Source organism: Poecilia formosa, unplaced genomic scaffold (assembly GCF_000485575.1).
Source record: "Poecilia formosa unplaced genomic scaffold, Poecilia_formosa-5.1.2 Scaffold133, whole genome shotgun sequence".
Classification (NCBI taxonomy): domain Eukaryota; kingdom Metazoa; phylum Chordata; class Actinopteri; order Cyprinodontiformes; family Poeciliidae; genus Poecilia; species Poecilia formosa.
The window spans coordinates 1,075,361-1,089,287 of NW_006800072.1; the positions used below are offsets into that span (position 1 = coordinate 1,075,361).

General features: G+C 35.2%; 1 protein-coding gene across 1 annotated transcript in view; it reads left to right on the forward strand.

The window, feature by feature from the left end:
* Window positions 1-12,783, forward strand: part of gabrb2b (gamma-aminobutyric acid type A receptor subunit beta2b) — a 41,307-nt gene extending 28,524 nt beyond the window's left edge. Inside the window, exons 6-10 of the mRNA XM_007562048.2 lie at window positions 3,770-3,907; window positions 5,286-5,438; window positions 7,181-7,425; window positions 8,684-8,824; window positions 9,076-12,783. Coding sequence (XP_007562110.1) covers window positions 3,770-3,907; window positions 5,286-5,438; window positions 7,181-7,425; window positions 8,684-8,824; window positions 9,076-9,423 — 1,025 coding nt within the window. The 3' untranslated portion in view covers window positions 9,424-12,783. The remainder of the gene's footprint in view (window positions 1-3,769; window positions 3,908-5,285; window positions 5,439-7,180; window positions 7,426-8,683; window positions 8,825-9,075) is intronic.
* The last annotated feature ends 1,144 nt before the right edge of the window (window positions 12,784-13,927 follow it).

A 13,927-nucleotide genomic window follows, 5' to 3' on the forward strand; every position in this document is an offset into this window, starting at 1 on the left:
ATGGACTATGTTGGCCATGTTCAGGGTGTGAATTGGCTGCAAAAATGTTTTAATGGGTGTCAAGAATGAATCTAACACCTAAGTTCATGTCAGGATGAATCTTTTTCTAGCTAAATAATATGGATGCTGTTGCACACTTTTGCTGCAATGTCAAGACAGATCATTGTATGAAAAGGCAATGTCCCCCAAAGATAAAAAAGAAAGACTAAAAAGATCAAAACACACACACACACACACACACACACACCCCCACACACACACACACACTCCACTTGCTTAATCTCAGCAGTGGGGCTTTGGGAAACGCACTGCAGTAATATCTGAAGGAAATCAACTATTCTGTGAGGTTTCATATGTTACACTGCCTTCACTGTGTTCAATCATTTGTTGGAAGATTGATTTACATCCTGCTCTCTCCAATAAATTCCAAATTTCCATTTTCTCGGTTCTTACTGTTTCTGTTGCCCTACTTTGATACTTTCTCTCTTTCTCTTTTTATACACGTTCAGTTACATAACTAACTGTTTCATTTATCCATCAGGATGACCATTAATTACTGCCTTTGTAACTGCTGTGTTAAACATAACACCATGAACAGTTTGCTTGCACTCAGATCTTTTACTCATTTTTTTCTGTTTAGATTTTTACTTCTCTGATTGTTCAAAGCAAAAATCTGAATCCATTTTTTTTACTTTGTATATATAAACTCATTCAACACACAGCGAGGTGTGGTGAAGGTTGTATGCTATTTTTAATTTATTTCAACCTACTAGTAACTGGTCACATAAACTCCCAGGAACGTTGTTCTTACCGTTTCTGTTTATCGTTATCAGAAATTTATTTGTATAACTAATTTATTTTTCTATTCAAATTACAAAATGCTTGTGTTCTTCAGCATTAATATTCAACAATGTTTTGTTGTTGACAAGGAAAAAGCCTGGTACCAGAATACATATTTAATGTTAATTTAATGTTAAACTATTATGCTAACTAAATGTTAATATAACATTCTTACATGGCAATCATTAAAAATGATTCATGTAATGTATTTATTTCTACTATTAAAAAAAACTGATTGTGAAGCTGAAAGAAAATAAAGCAAAGCTGAGTAAAGCCTCACAGAGGCCCACAAAATCTGATGATCTCACTTTGTATTTAGACTCTAGGAAAATAAAAGTAAATGTTTGAAATTCCAGTAATTTATTTCTACATCCTGAGGACGTTTGGCATATCCAAGCTGTGGGAATGTCATATACATTTACTCATTGATGCAGTTTGAGTATGACTGTAATTATTGAATCAGAGAAATGTAAATGGAAAACAAAATTATACCAACAGCTGGATATGAAATAGGGTTAAAATAACCCAGTAAGTTCAACACATTCAGAAGCAGAATTTTGCGTCTTAGAGCCTTTTATATGGATGTTACACAGAAATATGTTTCCTACTGATTAGCAGGTTAAAATGTTTTTCAGTGGCTGAAAAAAACAAAGAGCACAACAAAGACAAACCTTCAGGACTCGGTGTTTGCTCTCATACATGCTACAACAGAAACAACTCATGGAGAGACGAGGTAAAAGAACATCACTGTTCATTTCTCCTTTAGCTTCTGTAAACTTACAGAGAAACTAATATTTTCTAACAGCATTTCTTCAAAATAGCAGCCATATTATCTGCTCCAGCAATCCACATCATATAGATGGATTCATCTTTCCTTTCCATTTCACATCTGCTGGTTGAGCTCAAACTATTTCTAGAAACTGCAGACATCCTGTGGGGTGTTAATGGTTTTCACACTCAGGTTACGTGGCTTATTTTTGTTTTTCTACCTTTGAATGATTCCTCCATGTTCAGACACAGTGATGAACAGTTTGCAGCACACTGCAAAATCATTTTTAATTACTAGACTAGGAATGACATTACAGTCACTTCAAACTTAATGAAATTCATTTGAGGAGCATTTGGGAGTGAACTGGGTCATCCTCGCTCACTGCAGAGGATGAGGACAAGGTTGTCAGCAGGAATGTTTTGAAATGCTTTATGTTTTTGAAGCATTGTCCTTTGGTAAAATATGAAAACTGGGATTATAACCACACATTTAACTAATGTGATCAGATTATGTACAATTTACCTGGATAATGCTTTGTGGGACAGTCTTCTGTCTGAGGAGACGTATTTTAAAGCTCTGAGATAACAGCTCTAGTGAAGCCCCCAAATTTAGTTTAAAAAAACAGCATCTATTTTTGTATTTACACTAATTTGTCTATGCAGGAGTGCAGTGGAGCTAGTGTTATTTAACAAAGTTAATTAGGTAACCTTAGCTTACTGAGTTAGTTAACTAAGAATAGTTCTCTCTAGAGTGACTAATTAACCTTAGCAGTCATTTTCCTGGACTGTGGGAGGAAGCTGGGCTGGAGGACCCAAAGAGAACCCAAGCTTGCATGGGAAGAACTTCCCAGAAACGCATGTAGGAAGAGGCCAAACTGGAATTTGCATACAGGACTTCCCTGCACCATGCAACATCACATGTGCCAGCCCTTTCAATAAAAATTATATATGTTTTTTTCTGTTGTTGTTGTTAATAAAAATAATAGCAAAAGCTTTATTTAATATTTTTAACCCTAAGGCAGAACAAAATCTGTTTTTTTTTTATCTTCCTCCAAAATCCTTTTCTCTTATTGAAGCGAATCAACTGTGACATTATTTCATAACTCTGAAAAAGAAAAGAGCCTGGAGTCAGATTCGGTAGAGTCCCAGTTAAATAGCTTTAGTATCATATTGTTATTCCATTTGACGTTATCATGAACAATTTTATTTATTTTGCTCGGTGCAAATGTTTTACCCCTGCAACAACAGATGGACTTAATGTGTCTATTTGACTCATTTCAAATTACGGACAATTTTGTGTGGCTTCTATTAATGACTTTTGTATTTAATTATAAGGGAAAGGGTGAAGAAAAAACACTGAATCAATAAAATAAATATTTGTACTTGTTCATAGACAAATAAGTACAACTACTGCTGTAGTTAAAAACAAGTCCACCGTCCCCCATCAGCTCTAGAACCTTAAAGAATAAACGATCAAGCAATTAGTAATTAAAGATTAATCATATAAAGCACTTAAACATGAGCTTTAAGCCCAGAATGCTATCTTGGTATGACGAAGCACTTTTTAAAATTCTATCCAGCTCTACATTACAACAGCTTCAGACTAAATTAGGTGATTATGACTGTGCATATTAGTGTGACATTAAAACCACATACTTTGCCAAAGTGACAAGCACTGACTTCACAAAAATGTAATAAATATTGGTAAATGCAATAATTTAAACCGATTATAGGACTGCTCACAAGGTAGCACTTAGTATTGGTTTTGTTATTCTTCTAACTGTTCAGATGCACTGAGAAAATTCTTATAGGTCATGTAAAGCACTGTCTTCATGAACTACTGACATTTTTCTACCATGTGAAACATATTTTAATTGATGTTTTTTTATACCTGGTACAAAGTTATTTGCTCCTCATAAGATAAATAAATCAGTTTTATTCAATTATGTCTCTCTCACTCCCTTCACTGAAAGCTAATTTTGTCTTATTCCTTCAGCAACATCTCTAATGTCAGTGGCCCCATTACCAAATATTGTCCTCTTAACATAAAAATGTTAAAAGTTGCTCACGTTTTAGTCCAAAGTGTCATTTAAATACCTGCACAGGTAAAAGGGGGGTCATATTTATGAAAACATTTAACGATGTTTGTCCTCTGTGCCAGATGGTTACACCACTGATGACATTGAATTCTACTGGCGAGGAGGAGATAACGCTGTGACAGGGGTGGACAAGATCGAACTGCCCCAGTTCTCTATTGTGGATCATAAACTTATCTCCAAGAATGTTGTCTTCTCCACAGGTAATTTTCATGTGCGTACGTCACATTATATACCATCATAAAAGTAAATGTTTATGCTATTAGTTACAACTTTGGTAAGTCAAGAAACTTCCTGTAAAGTCTGGGATTGAAATAGTCATGCAAATGCAACATACCTCTGGCTGCAGCACCATGCTGGGAGATAAAGAAAAACACAACATAATCAGTTATTTAGCAATAATGGAAAACACACACACACACAAAAATCAGATACAATAAAGTCATCTTCCACTTTTAGCATATTTATGAATTTGCTTTGCAGTTTAGCATTCACTGAGGACAATGGGTTTTTTGAAAATAGTGTAGAGGTGTAGATATTGAACTGTGTAAATACTTAGTGATATTAAAAGAATGCAGAGACAGAGTTTGTTTTGTTTGCAGAATTTTAAAAAATCTGAAAGCCTTTTAATAACCTTTCTGTAAGTGCAGGATGCACCATGCAGACCGTCATTGTGCATTCTCAGGCCGGTATGAATGACTTTCATACTGGGCTAACTTTATATCTACGTGTGACAAAAACTGAGCAAATGTACCATTTACATCTGACTGAGTTTTCCAGTAATTTTTTAAAGTGTGTTACATTAATGTGTGAGGCTAAATGTGGTTCAGTTTCATCACTCAGATTTAAACAATAAAAGATTAAAATCATGAATAAAAACATTGAGCTTGATACTTTTAAAAAAGGTTTTATTGGCTCTAATGGCCTTTATTTAATAGTGATCTGACAGGTAAGTGGGTAATGAGAGATGGGGGACGACATGTGGCAAAAGTCACCAGCCTGGCAATCAAACCTGCGACAGCTGCGTCGAGGACTCAGGCCTCCACATGTGGGTTGTGTTTAACCCCGGCACCACCACAGCACCGCCAGAGCTTGATACTTAATGCTCTTTCAGCTTGAAGTGACTTTTGGTTATTTGTGGTTTTTTATTGTTTCTTAAAAAAAGTTTCCATTACCGTCCCATTTCCACGGCAGGTCGAAAGTATACTTGGATTACTGCACATTTTAACGCAACGTTCATGAATTGTGCGTGAACTATTGTGCACACTTTTAACAGTGGCACTGTTTAAATAAACACATACAATGTGTTGTAACACTTGATTCAGACCAAATGATGGCCGATGCTCCCTGAACCAATTTTTCAGGATCTGACCCTGACAAATTCTGGCGTTGTCGTCCCATGTGATGTGATTCTTTAAAGTACGATGCCACATGGTATGTTTAGGGAATGAGAAGCTGCTTGCTTCTGCATTTAGTATTAAAAAAGTAGTTCCCAGCTAAAGAATTTAAAAATGAAAACTACATATGTTATAGTATTCAGATAATTTTTTTGATCAGTGCCCTCTTTTCTCATCTGACCAGGTTCTTATCCACGTCTTTCCCTGAGTTTCAAGCTAAAGAGGAATATTGGATATTTCATCTTGCAAACATACATGCCTTCTATACTTATCACCATTCTGTCCTGGGTCTCTTTCTGGATCAACTACGATGCCTCTGCAGCCAGGGTGGCTCTAGGTGAGCACACAGTGAAAGTTTGATTAACGTTAGCTTGTATTAAGCTTCCTAATTGTTGCATGTTATGAAGCACAAATTTATGGAGGTAAACATTTTCCTGTAGTATCCATCACATCAGATGGACTTTTACGAACTCCAATATTTACAATTTCAGTAAATTCAGCAACTTACATTTGTAACTCCTCCTCTGGTTTGTAAAACCAGCATAGACTTGTTTCAGAGTTTGGATTTATCAGAAGCTTCATTTTTTTTCTTTTTAATCACAAAACTCCATCAAGCTAGCTTCATCCTCAATCCCCAGTTTAGCCCACAGGGCAATTTCACTGATTGACGACTATGCCGCATTTAGTGATCCTGTGGGAAGGCATGCGTGGGATGAAAAAAAACAAAAAAAAAACAAAAAAAAAACAAAGGTAATGCTCTGTAATGGAGGCAGGTCAACAGTGTTGGGAAATATTCCGTCATGCTCCTTTCCACACTGGATTTAGGAACCACTTAACTCTGACCTGATTTAGGGGCATTAAAGTGGACATGTAAAAGCTGAATCACATGGTTGCTGTGTCCAAAAATCCTTTGTTAGTGTTGCTAAGCCTTTACAAAAACTGTGTGGGACATTGCTTCAATCCTTTATAAACACAGGTCAACGTTGTGACAGTGGTATAGTAGAAAAAAAAATGTTTTCTGTAGAAATTAGCTTATTTTTTGTTTGTTTTTTAAAAGCTGTTGTCTTTGAGAGGATTTCATGGTGTTTTATGTGCTCTAACCCCACGTTTCTGTTTGCTCTGGAAAAGTAAAGCTAAGCTTTAGGATTAGGCTTCTAATGTTATTTACAAAGCACATTCCACAATGATTAGCAGCCTTGGTAAAGATGTGTGCAAAAACAATGTTTTCAAGATTTCAGTGAGTCTTACTGTATGTGGATGCAAGGTAATTGTGGACACTTCTCCAACTTTGTTTGTCAAAGTTGTAATTGTGCTAAACTTTTCACTGATTGATCTTACACCAGATATGGGTAGGTTAAGGTAACTATCTACCTTTCTTGCATCCATTGACTTAGGAAGATTAACACTCATCTGCTTTATTTCAATGGCAATTTCTCTTGTAGTTTTCCATATTTTAAGATGGATCAAGAGAAACTTCCTCCTGTATCCTATAATATTTATATTCTATGAAAACAGTAATGTATTACAAATTAAAAGTTCCTACATAAAGTCAAAATGTTAAGTGTAAATTAGGAAAACATTTCAGCCACTATGCATTTTATCAACGGTTGGATAAAAAAAAACAACAAAAAAACAAACAAACAAACAAAAAAAACTCAGATTATGCAATTGTGTTTACTGAATACTAGCACTATTGTAAATCAGGATGACACTAAAAATGAGAATATTCAAAGAAAGTGCTATGTATAAAAGTTGGCTTATCAAACACTAGAAGCTCTTGACAAGTAAACACAATTAAAGTTGACATATAAAATTAAAATGGCTGCACTACTTCAGGTTTGAGTGCTTTATCTTGTCCCTCAAAGTGTATTAAAATGACTGGAGTGTCATTGATGTTGGCAGCTTTAATGAATCAGAAATTGTTACCCTCTTTGGTGTCAAAAGGTCACATTTGAGTGAGTGACTTGGTTAAATCTTACAGAGTCATATCTTTTTGTTGTTCTTCTCAGGGGTAGTTTTATGTAGTGATGCAGTGCTAGCTTATGTCCTTCACGCTGTGAAATTATTCTTTTTTACCAGGTATTACCACGGTGCTCACCATGACAACCATTAACACCCACCTGAGAGAAACCCTTCCCAAAATTCCTTATGTCAAGGCCATAGACATGTACCTCATGGGCTGCTTTGTGTTTGTCTTCCTGGCTCTGCTGGAGTATGCTCTGGTGAACTACATCTTCTTTGGCCAGGGCCCTCAGCGTCAGAAAAAGGCTGCTGAGAAGACAGCAATAGCAAACAATGAAAAGATGAGGATGGATCCAAATAAGGTAAAAGCTTACTATATGTATTTGGCACGTTGCAGAGTCCAGATCAATTTCAGCTTTATTTTTTATATAAAGATGTTTCATGTTTTCTTTATACACTCTGTGACATCCTGACAAACCCAACACTTCCCTCTCAGAGCTTCACAGGTGGTGTGAGGCGTTTTTCCTGTAGCAGGTTTATGTCAAACATCATCTGCTCTGGTGTCCAGTTTAAGGTTATACTCATGTGTCAGAAGAACAATTTTTAAAACTCCCTGGTCTAGTTATACATTTTATCTGCCAAAAAAAAGTCTGGGCTTAGTGTGTTAGAGGTTCCCTTCTTGCAAAACTCTACCGATGTTAACCATAGGTAGTCTCTTAATGCTTATGTGGGCGTGTTCTTTCATATTTGTAACAAGAGCCTGTTGTAGGTCTTGTAATGATTTTTGTAGCAATGTTTATTACTTTTATCATCTAGTGGTCAGCTTTCAGGGGAAGTTGTTTGCAGTCAGGTCTGAGCATGTTGTCAGTTGCTTTGACTATCCACTTGTAGAGTGTTTTCCTTACAGCCGAATTGATTTTTTTTTTTCAAATTCCTTTGAGATGTCCTTAAATCTCTTACTAGACTTAAAAGCTTCTACACCAAAAAAGCACTTTTGATCTCACTGTGGTTTTCACTCTACCTTTAACAGTCAAGACCACATCAAGCTGTCTGTATAAGGTTTATGTTGGCCAAACCTTTATTTAGTTGCAGGTTTCTATTACGTTTCACAAGTTGGAAACGTTATTTTGTTCAGTATATATTGTTTGATAGTTTTATTTGAATTTCTGGTATGATATGGGTAAAGTTCATACTAAATATCAAATTTCCAAATAAGTCACAAACACACATTACGTCATCCTCACATGAATTTAATAAAATTGTAAAAGATTAATTTGTGGTAAGTGGATTGATTTGAACATAATATGAACCAAGTTTGCTTCTATGGCTGCATTTAATTTGGACCCGTTTGCACAGTGAGCTGAGATGGTAATTACTATAATTGTCTATTATTATCTCTTAAGGAAATATGAGGTGCTCCAGTCAAGTGAAACCACGTAGTGTACCCTTTTTTGGAGTTACATGTAGCATTGAAAACACTATGCTTACATAACAGTTTCAAAAATTTAGGACATAGTTTCAAAACAATTTTTTTTTTTTTTTTACACAAATGTTCTACTATCATTCAGATATTAAATTTCCTCATGTTTTCTTAAAGTTTTCTTTGCTACTTGTCTGCAGTGGCTTGTGGGAAACGTGGTTGGCAGAGATGACACTCTGTACGCAAGAATGAAACAAAGAGACCTTGCTGGTCACGATTCAATGTGGGAGCCAATCTTCATGGATGACGCAGCAATTGGGCTTGGAGATCAAAAAAACAAGGTACTGCAAAATCCGTTTCTATACATTCATAGCATACATAGTATTGACTAACATGCCCACCTCAATACAAACAGTATTCATATGTAAAATTCTGTACATCTGAACCTTAATCAGTTTGTTAAATTATTGAGTAAATAATACCAACACAGGAAAGTGAAAAGGTATTGAAATTTACATTTACCTTTACATAATAGATTTGTATTTTATTTTTTTACTACTCAGTGATATATCTGTAACTCTTCTGTTGACAGATGGATACACATGAAAACATCCTCTTGGGCACTCTGGATATCAAGAATGACATGGGTGTTACAGAGCTGGCTCTGGGTCTCAATGACCCGCGAAATACCATGTTAACATATGACAGCTCAAATCTGCAATATCGCAAATCAGGGCTGACAAGGCACAACTTTGGGCGAAATGCACTGGAGCGCCACATGACTCAAAAGAAAAGCCGACTTCGGAGGCGGGCCTCTCAGTTAAAAATCACCATCCCGGACTTGACTGATGTAAACTCTATCGACAAATGGTCACGAATGATCTTCCCAACTGTTTTTTCCTTCTTTAACATTGTTTACTGGCTCTACTATGTAAATTAAAGACAAACAGGACATGAGTGGAATCAAGCACATCACAGGTAAAAAAGAATTTAACGTTTGTATTTGAGTGACTTCATATTTATGTTCTCTTGTAAAGCCAGATGGAATTGCTGTATCCGGGACTGGATCCATGATTTCTGGGAGCACAATCTTTGCTGGCTAACACACGAAAACCTTATGGAAAAGAGATTACATACTTATAAGGTGCCTGTTCCTGAACATTTGTTTATACTGTTACGCGTTTTCTTTTCATCTCTTGGTCTGTTTGTTTTTAACTATTAAGTCAATTTTGATTTAAAGTACACATCATTAACAATACTAGACATAAACTTATTTTAAAAAAAAGTATTTCAAAAATGTTTACTTTCACTGAGACTGCTTAAAAATGATGAAACTTACTTAAAGTCTACAGGGTTGTCTCACAATAATCATGTCAAAGACTCTAGGCTATCACTGATCTAATTGCATGAACTTGCTGAAAAAAAAAACTGTAAAAATGCTTAAGAATGAAAATATATTGTATGATATAAAGTTAACATTTTTATAACACCGTGATTTTTAAAACTTTTTCTAATGTAATAAATTGATAGCTCTACAAAATTGTGTTTTCCTGACATTTTTGTCAGTTTGTCATCCTCTTCTGTAAATTTACAAAAAATACCAACAATTTGTACAAATATCCTTAATATGCTTGTCGATTTAAACAAATAAAAAAAATAGGATATAACTACTACGACTAAACCATTTAAAACCTTTAGTTTGGTTCACTGTATCAAATTCCAGAAAGACTGGAGAACAGGAATGGCAAAAAAAGATATCAAAATTCTGCTCTTGATTACTTTACTTTTGTTAAAAGCACATACGTAAATAAAAAAGCCTCATTGTTCATTTCAATAAAAAGAATGCAAGAAAAGAATACAAAATTTTACATCTCCTTTTTTATGGCACCACTTCAATAGCTTTGGTAGGTTTACTGATTATTAACTTCTGAAAACATTTTTCTGATTGTTGTAGATTTAATTATTTTTCCAAATCAGTAAAAGGCTTGTTGTAATTAAACAAGTTTCCCTTAGCATCACACACACTATGATTCTAAGCTTTGGAGTGCACAGCTTTTATTTTAGATTGTTTACAAGCCAGGAGGCTTAACACACTCCTTGCACTTGGTGCTTTTGGGCCTCGTCTTGAGGCAAACTTAATTATCATTACTTTATTTTTGTTGTCAAAATTTACTAGGAATTAAATTGCTTGCAAAATATGCTTATACTTAGATCTCATGTACTTTGTGCATAACTTCAGCTCTAAGATTTATAAATTATGAACTCTTAAGATCTAAACGACATTAAATTTGTGACTATCAAGTTAAAAAATGTGTTCAAAGCTGCATTGGCATTAACAATGTTACTCTGGATATAGAGTAGTTGTGAATATCTGAATACGTTTAATGTCAGGGATTTACAACAGATTTTTTCCCCAGGTGTTTTTGGGGCTTGTATTTTATGATGCATATCCATTAAGTTGAAAATTGAGAATGATGTGAAAACACAATGCCAAACTCAGACATCAATGCATATCACAGTAGACACCCAAAATGAGATCTGTGATGGCTAAATCTTCAGTTCCACTTTAGGTTCATGAAGTGAAGAATTAAAGAGGTATTTGTTCAGTGCAGTACCTTTAATACTTAACAAACCAGCACCCTACATGTATTTGAAAGGGCTCTGTGGTACACTCAGTGTGCCTGTAATTCACCACAATGTTAAAAGGCAACTTGTGATAAAAACTATCAAAAGTAAAAAAGTTCAGCAACAATTCAGGTGGAACATTGAGAGTTCAGCTCCGCTTTAAAAAGGTTTGTTAGGCTGCTTTGACATAGAAAGTGGCGTATTCAGTGCTGCCCTCAAAACTCTTACGAATATCTTGTTCAATGCTAAGGGATGCGCCATGCAGAGCATTCTACCATGTGCCATATGATCAAGTTTATATATTTTAACTTGTGCATCAGGCTTTTTGTGATCTCAGCATTCCCAGTCAGAATTACTCAGAAGGATCACAGTAGCAAACGCCATTGATTTCAGAAAACCAGGTTCTTTTTAGTCCTTCCTCTCCACTCGGTGTCAAGTTAACTCACATTTCAACCACGCCACTGCTGCTCACATTCCTCTTCCATTCATGATCAGTAAATGTCTGTGCATCGATTTCTCTTTACCACATTGCCGCATACTAGTTTTCACCTAAAATAATTACAAAAAAACACTATTCGTAACAAACAACTGAGCCAGTGTGCAGTTTCCAATGTTCCCTTCTCCCCAACACCAGAATGCACAGCTGAACATAAAAAATGCTACTTCCTATGTAAAACCAGCCTTATTCTGATGCCCAGGTGTCAGATTCACAAAAGCTATGTCACCAAAATATGTCACATGAGAAAGTACATTTTTGAAAATTGACATCATAGTTCACAACTTTTTCTTATGTTTGCTGATTGGCCCATTTGAAATTCTACCACAGGAATCCAATAAGAGAAAGCCCAGATGGAGCACTGTCAGCTTAGGAAAGGAAAGATTAGAATCAAGAGGAATTGTGCAGGAAGGAAACGGCCATTATGTTTTTGTTGAGTGGCCTCAACAAAAACTGAAAATAAAAACAAAAAAAACTGAAAATAAGAGGTTCAGTTTCAAAATCAATACACACAAAGTTAAGGCACAGGTTAGAGAAAGAAAAGACAGAAATGTCTCAGATTAAAATGAACAGAAATTTATATAAAAATAGCTTTAAATGAATGCAAAAAAAATATAAGTAAATGAATATGAAGAAGTGAGGGAAAATATATTTTTTGCACTAATTCCAAATGGGGAAGGTGTAAGTGAACATATGTAGAAAGACAAACAATGCAATCAGAAAAAAATGACTAAAAACAAACTATGTATATATCAGGAAAGATCACTAGTCTTGATTTGGAACATATTGCTGTACATACACAACATTTGGAAATTAAAGCAACATTTCCAGTTTTTTTTCTTCTGCTATGTAAAGCAAAAACAGAGGGTGATGTGAAACGATGTAAATAGTCTGCTGTGGGGTCACTTCTACTTTGTTTATGAAAGTCCATGTTGTTTTTACCAAAGTGTAAAATTGTAGTCATGAATGTAGCTCATGCTTTTGCACCATGGATTTATTGACTACCAGTAAAAGTAAAGCAAGTTCTACAGCACATGATTTACTAAAGCAGGATTTTAACTGATACCCTTCATCAGGCCACAATTCAGCTTTCAAAAAACACAATTTCAACTAATACCAGTCGCAGTTCTTGCCCTGGAGGAACCCCGTCTTCTGTTGCCCCGAACCAACCAAAACGTAGAAAACTAAATTCTAGGTCAAAATTAAATAAGTAGCCGTCCCACACGAAGCACATTTCACCTTTCAACAGCGAGCACCGACTCCTTTTAGACAGCACATGCAAAAAGAAGCAATAGAAAACCTTTTCAAAATTTAACTAGTAGATGAGTTATATATTTTTTTTTTAATTTTCTGCTGGCCTTTCTAATGTCACCCTAAAAAAATAACAAAATGGCACACATTTGTTGCTGGCCATATAAAAATTTAATAAATTTATTTGTTGTTCTTGAGAGAGAGGGGCTTTGTGAGCTAGTTTCTGATGTTTTCATTTGTTTTGTTGCTTTCTGTGTGAATTACACAGTTAGCTTAAGCAGAATTGTATCTTTGTTCCACTAAACACACAATCTAGCCATTGTAACATATTTTCAAGTGTCTTTTACATACTAAGTCCACCTCAGCTATAGTTTTAGCTTTGTAATATTCAGAGTACTACTGTACACGGTTTGATGTGGTGTATTTAAATGTAAGTGTGCTAGGAGTGAATGTTTTCCAGATACATGCGTTTTAAAGCACACTGGTAAAAATATACATGTGTAACTCACTGATTTTTTTTGTTATTTGGTTTCATATATTTTTATACTTCTATATTCTATGTAAAGAAAATAATCAAATTTTCATATTTATAATACTGAGAAAGATTACATTGCCCTATTGGGCAGAAAATGTTAGGATATTTATTAGAATCAAAGCAAAATTCACAACTACAAGGTCACAAAAGGTTTGAAGTTCACTTATTTTCTTTGTTGTGCATTAGCTTGAAGGTTTTGGAAACGGAAGGTTTATTGCAGAGAGTTATGTCCTCTGGAGCATAAAAGGGCGGCTCTGTAAACGCCTGCATGACACGTCTCAGAAACGGTCTATGTTTGCACACACTCACAGAAGAAGCCTTAGCCTCCTGCTGCCCTGGACCTCCTGCCAGACTGCTTCAGCCCCCATTCACCTCCTCAACACCCTCTGCCCTGAAACCAAGAGCTCTTCCCTTTTTGAAGATATGCCCTGTAAAAAGTCAGTTTTTGTCTTTATTATAAAAACAATGGAATTTACTACATTGTTAATAAATATTGTATAAAGTTCTGAATATGAGTGATTATTTATTACGAATTTA